General features: G+C 55.4%; 1 protein-coding gene across 1 annotated transcript; it reads left to right on the top strand.

The window, feature by feature from the left end:
- Positions 1 to 473: 473 nt before the first annotated feature.
- PIRT (phosphoinositide interacting regulator of transient receptor potential channels) lies at positions 474 to 890 on the top strand. Its single transcript, XM_051797579.1, has one exon. The coding sequence runs from the start codon at positions 492 to 494 to the stop codon at positions 888 to 890; it is 399 nt and encodes a 132-aa protein (XP_051653539.1). The 5' UTR covers positions 474 to 491.
- The last annotated feature ends 3,774 nt before the right edge of the window (positions 891 to 4,664 follow it).

Raw genomic sequence — 4,664 nt, 5'->3', positions numbered from 1 at the left:
AGGGACACACGACCATGTCACGAGGTGCTGGGGTGTAGTTTGGGATCTGGGAGGGAAGGCAGGTCCAAGGACAGAGCCAGCATCCCCAGCCCTGCCTGCAGCACCCTGCTGTTCCCCTGGAAGCAGCCAAGAGCCCGGGGAGGTTCCAGGTAGTGGGTTCCACCACTGGATCCCTGTGTGAGCTGGGAGCTGGTGAGCTGGAAGGTGTAAGGACAGGGACAGGGGCTGCAGGAGTCCCTGGGTGGGCAGTGGGGCTTCACAGGCATCTTCTGTCCAGCCTACCTGCAGGCCCCCATTGCCAGCTCCTACATTCCATTGCTCTCACAGGTGTGATGCTCCTCGCTCCCTGCAGTGACCCACAAAACCTCCTCCCCCTTCCTCTGAGTTTCACTTACTGGTGACCAAAAGGGAAGCACCTCCATCCTCCATCACTTGCCTGGCTCTGCTTTCTCTTTTGTCCATCACAGGTCACCTCCTCAGACCCCACCACCATGGAAATGCCCCCCAGGAGCCCTGATGGGAGCGAGAGGTCTCCTCCCTCCAGGGAGCTCATCACCAGTCGCACGGGGAGCACCCTGTGCATGAGCTCCCGCAGCGAGTCCATCTGGACCAGCACCTCCAGGAGCAAGTGGGAGATCTACCACAAGCCTGTGATCGTGGTGTCTGTTGGAGCTGCCCTCTTCCTCTTAGGGACAGTCATCATCATCCTGTCCTGCTTCCTGAAGGATGAGAGAAAAGTTTTTAAAATGTCTGGCCCGGCTTTCCTGTCCCTGGGGCTGATGCTGCTTGTTTGTGGCTTTGTGTGGATCCCCATCATCAGGAAGAAGCAGAAGCAGAGACAGAAGTCACAGTTTCTACAGAGCCTCAAGTCCTTCTTCTTTAACCGCTGAGAGCAGCCCAGGACCTTCCCGGGAAGGTTCCCCTCCCCTCTTCCAAGTTGTGCTGATTAGCCATAAAAAGAAACACGTTCTTGTACTCTCCTAGAGGATTTCATCTCAGTAAGTCTCTTCCCTACATGGTTTCCAGTGTCAAAATGAACTTTGTATTTCATCCAAGTAATGTCAGAAAAAAAGGGAGCAGGATTTTCCAGCTGAGCCCAGCAAGGCAGTTCCAAACTCTCTGTGTCATTGGGTCAGTGAGTGACCCAACAGCACATGGTGGGGAAAGCAAAGCTCCTGAGTAACCTGGGCTAAAGCAAAGCTCCAAAGTTACCTGGCTCCCCCCAGGAGCTTCTGCAAGATACCTCAGCAGAGAGGAGCCCTCTGACTGCAGAGTGTGAGCCAGGCTGGTGTGAACATTGCTGCAAACTGCAGTTTGGGTGGAGAAACTGAGAGGCCAGATGTGGTTCATCCAGAGGTAGTGAAGAGGAGAAGCAGGACAAAATAGTTCCAGATCACTTTGTATCAGAAGAGGCCACCACAATGGGCAGTACACATCATCAGAGCTCAGGAGAACCAGACGTGATGCCCATGGCCAGAACATTCCTGTCATTCCTAGAATCACAGAATTATTGAGGTTGGAAAAGAATTCCAAGCCCATGGAGTCCCCCCTGTGCCTGATTCCCCCCTTGTCCCCCAGCCCAGAGCACTGAGTGCCATGGCCAGGCCTTCCTGGGACACCTCCAGGGCTGGGCACTCCAAACCTCCCTGGGCAGCCCCTGCCGAGGCCTGACCACCCTTTGCAGGAAGAAATTCCTCCTGATGTCCAACCTGACCCTCCCCTGGTGCAGTTTGAGGTCGTTTCCTCTTGTCTTGTCACTTCCTGACCCCCACCTGCCTACACTCTCCTTTAAGGTAGTTGTAGAGAGTTGTCCCCCCTGAGCCTCCTTTGCTCCAGGCTGAGCCCCCCCAGCTCCCTCAGCTGCTCCTGCTACTCCAGCCCCTTCCCTGTTGCCCTTCTCTGGACACCCTCCAGCCCCTCAGTGTCTTTCTTGCAGAGAGGGGTCCACTGACCTGTCACAGCGACTGCTGGGCCACTGGAGCTCACTCCATGCTGTGTGGGGTGTTCCCAGGCTGTATTTGTTGCTCCAAAGGGTCAGAGTGAGGAGCAGCATCACAACCATCATGTTCTGGGTGTTTAAGGAAGGCTGTTCCCCAAGGCCTGCAGGGCCAGACCCGTCTGACAACATCTGTCCATCTGCACTGGTGGTGTCTGTCAGAGCCACCCCTGAGCCCCAACCATCAGCCTGTTGGTGCCACCAGAACTGGACCACAGGCAAGAGAGACATGTTTGTTACCTCCACCCTGCCTTTAATAAATGAGTGCCTGAGACAACTCACCAAGGAAAGCACGGATCCTTCCTGCACGGATTTGGTTTCATTTTGCATTTTCAGCAAGCTGGAATTACTTTAAAAGACAAATTTGGAACAGAAATTCTCAGTCTGAAGAGCTGGGCTCAGTCTGGACAGTGAGATCTGGGTTGATATGAATAGGCCCAAAATGTCCAGGGTTCAGGCACTGATGAGAGGCTGATGTTCCAGAAGTGCTGATCCCATCTGGATCCTCAGCCTGGCGGGACCGCCCAGCACAGCAAGCACTGGCTCAAAGGCCCTGGCCCCTGCTGTGGGGTGAGAATGTGGTCAGTGCTTCAGAAGCAAAGAGAAACAGAGAAGAGGAGACCCCACCAAGCTGCCCTTTGTAGTCTGCACCTCCACAGGGAAGCTGAGGCATCCCTGCTGCTCTTCCAGATGCTGTGGGAGGTGGGGAGGTTTGCAGGGGGTGTGTGGAGAGAATCTGAATGTGTTTGGTTTCAGATAGACAGGGTTTAATAACCTCCCTCAGCTACTGAGGAGAGGAAGCCCATGTAAGCCCTCAGCTTCCTCTAACCCAATATCCCACATCTACCAACAGCTCCCAAGGAGCACTGGGGGAAAGCACAGGGAATGGGATGTGCAGACAACAGTCCTTCTCCTGGTTGGTGCCCAGCTAACTGCAGCTCAGAGCCAAGACAGAGGCTGCTCAGCCCCCTGTTCAACAGCCACTGACAGAGCCAACACAGTCACCTCCTTCTCTTTTGCCCCCTTGTTCGGGTCGCTTTGTGCTTTCAGTCTCTGCAACATCCTGCAACCACAATTCCTCCCAGCTCCCTAATTTGCCAGACAGGCTGGAAGCTCTGCACAGCATCAGGAGACACAGCAGAGGCAGAGGGGCCCAGATCCTGCAGCTGCAGATCAGCAGACAGCCAGCAGGGCAGTGACAAGGGACACGTGTCCCCTGTCCCCCAGGCCCATGCCCTGCAGCTGTGGGAACTGTGCTCGGGGCTGAGAGTTGATTCCTTCAGGAAACACGGAACCTCCTCCTGGCAAACTCGGGTTGAACTCCCTTATTTCTGAAACTGGTGCCACACCAGCATTTCTGCCAGCAAATATGGTCCAAGATGCCCACGTCCCAAAGCATTTGGGCTTCCACAGCGTGGCTCACGGGGAGCTCAGGCTCACCTTGCCCCTGCTGCCAGGCTGCCCCCAGTCTGTGACCAGGGCTGGGCAGTGCCATGTGCCTGGAGATCCCTCCACCAGCGTGGGCTGAGCTGGAGGTGGCACATCCCGTCCTGGCAGCTCACACAGCTGGATTAGGAGGATTTGAGCACACACCCTTTGCCCCAGGCTCAGCCTGGCCCTGAGCTTTGTGTCCTGGGGGTGCAGATGCGTGTCCCTGCCAGCCAGTGCCAGGTTTGGGGGTGTCCCAGGTGTATATTCTGGCCCCAGACCCAGCAAACCTCTATTCCTCAGCCATTCGTTGTGTTGTTCCAGGCTTTGCCTGTTTTTCCAATCCTGCCCTGGCAAAAGGAGCAGCCTCTGCTGATTTCACTGCAATGGCCAGAGGATACTCACCCAAAATTCCTGCTCAGGGGCAGCTGCAGCCAAAAAAACAGATGGACATCAGGACTCTGGAGGGGGAAATCATGGAGCAGCTTGAAGAGCACCCCCAGAGTCCCAGCTGGATGCAGATCTGGGCACAGGTAGAGTCCTAAAGCTGCACAGGCTGGAAGAGGCACCTGGAAATGCCTGTTCAGCCAGGGCTGGCTGTCCAAAGGGATGTGACAGAACTCCTAAAAGGCTTGGAGAGAGGGGGCAGGGGTCCTACTCTCTGTGCCTCATGGCCAGGGATAAGGAGATGACCAGTGAAATGTTAATATGATAAGAAGTCATTGAGACCAAGAATTTAATTGGATTCCAGGCTGGTCATTTATAACAGGAATATTAGGTTTCATTAAAAGAAAAATTTCCCAAGGGACTTGCATGTGGCTGCTCTGGTCTCCTCTTTGCTCTGTGCCTGTGGGGAGGGAGGGGAGGCTGTGGGAAGAGGGGTCTGGGGCAGAGGAGGGGGTGGTACCCTCTGGACAGGGGGGGCTCGCTTGGGACAGAGGGAGATGAAGAGAGGGGCAGGGGCTGCAGGTTTGTCTGGGTGCTGTCCCTGTGTGCTGGGTGAGGATCTCAGGGCTGGGGGGCTCAGTGGACACCTCTGTGGAGGTGTGAGCAGCACCAGGGTGGCACAGGAAGGTGTCTGGCAAGAGGGTGGAGATGCCCAGGTGATGGTAAAGGCAATAGCCCAGGGATCAGCTGAGGAGAGGGTTTATCAGGTGGATCTCTATCACTGGCTGCCCAGATCTGTGGCAGGACAGGGAGGGAAAGGGAGAGGAATGTTAATTGAAAGGGAAGTCAGATT

The sequence above is a fragment of the Manacus candei genome, unplaced genomic scaffold (assembly GCF_025592945.1).
Source record: "Manacus candei isolate 608988 ecotype Guabito, Panama unplaced genomic scaffold, ASM2559294v1 h1tg000047l, whole genome shotgun sequence".
Classification (NCBI taxonomy): Eukaryota; Metazoa; Chordata; class Aves; order Passeriformes; family Pipridae; genus Manacus; species Manacus candei.
This window is presented reverse-complemented; position numbering and strand designations above follow the sequence as displayed.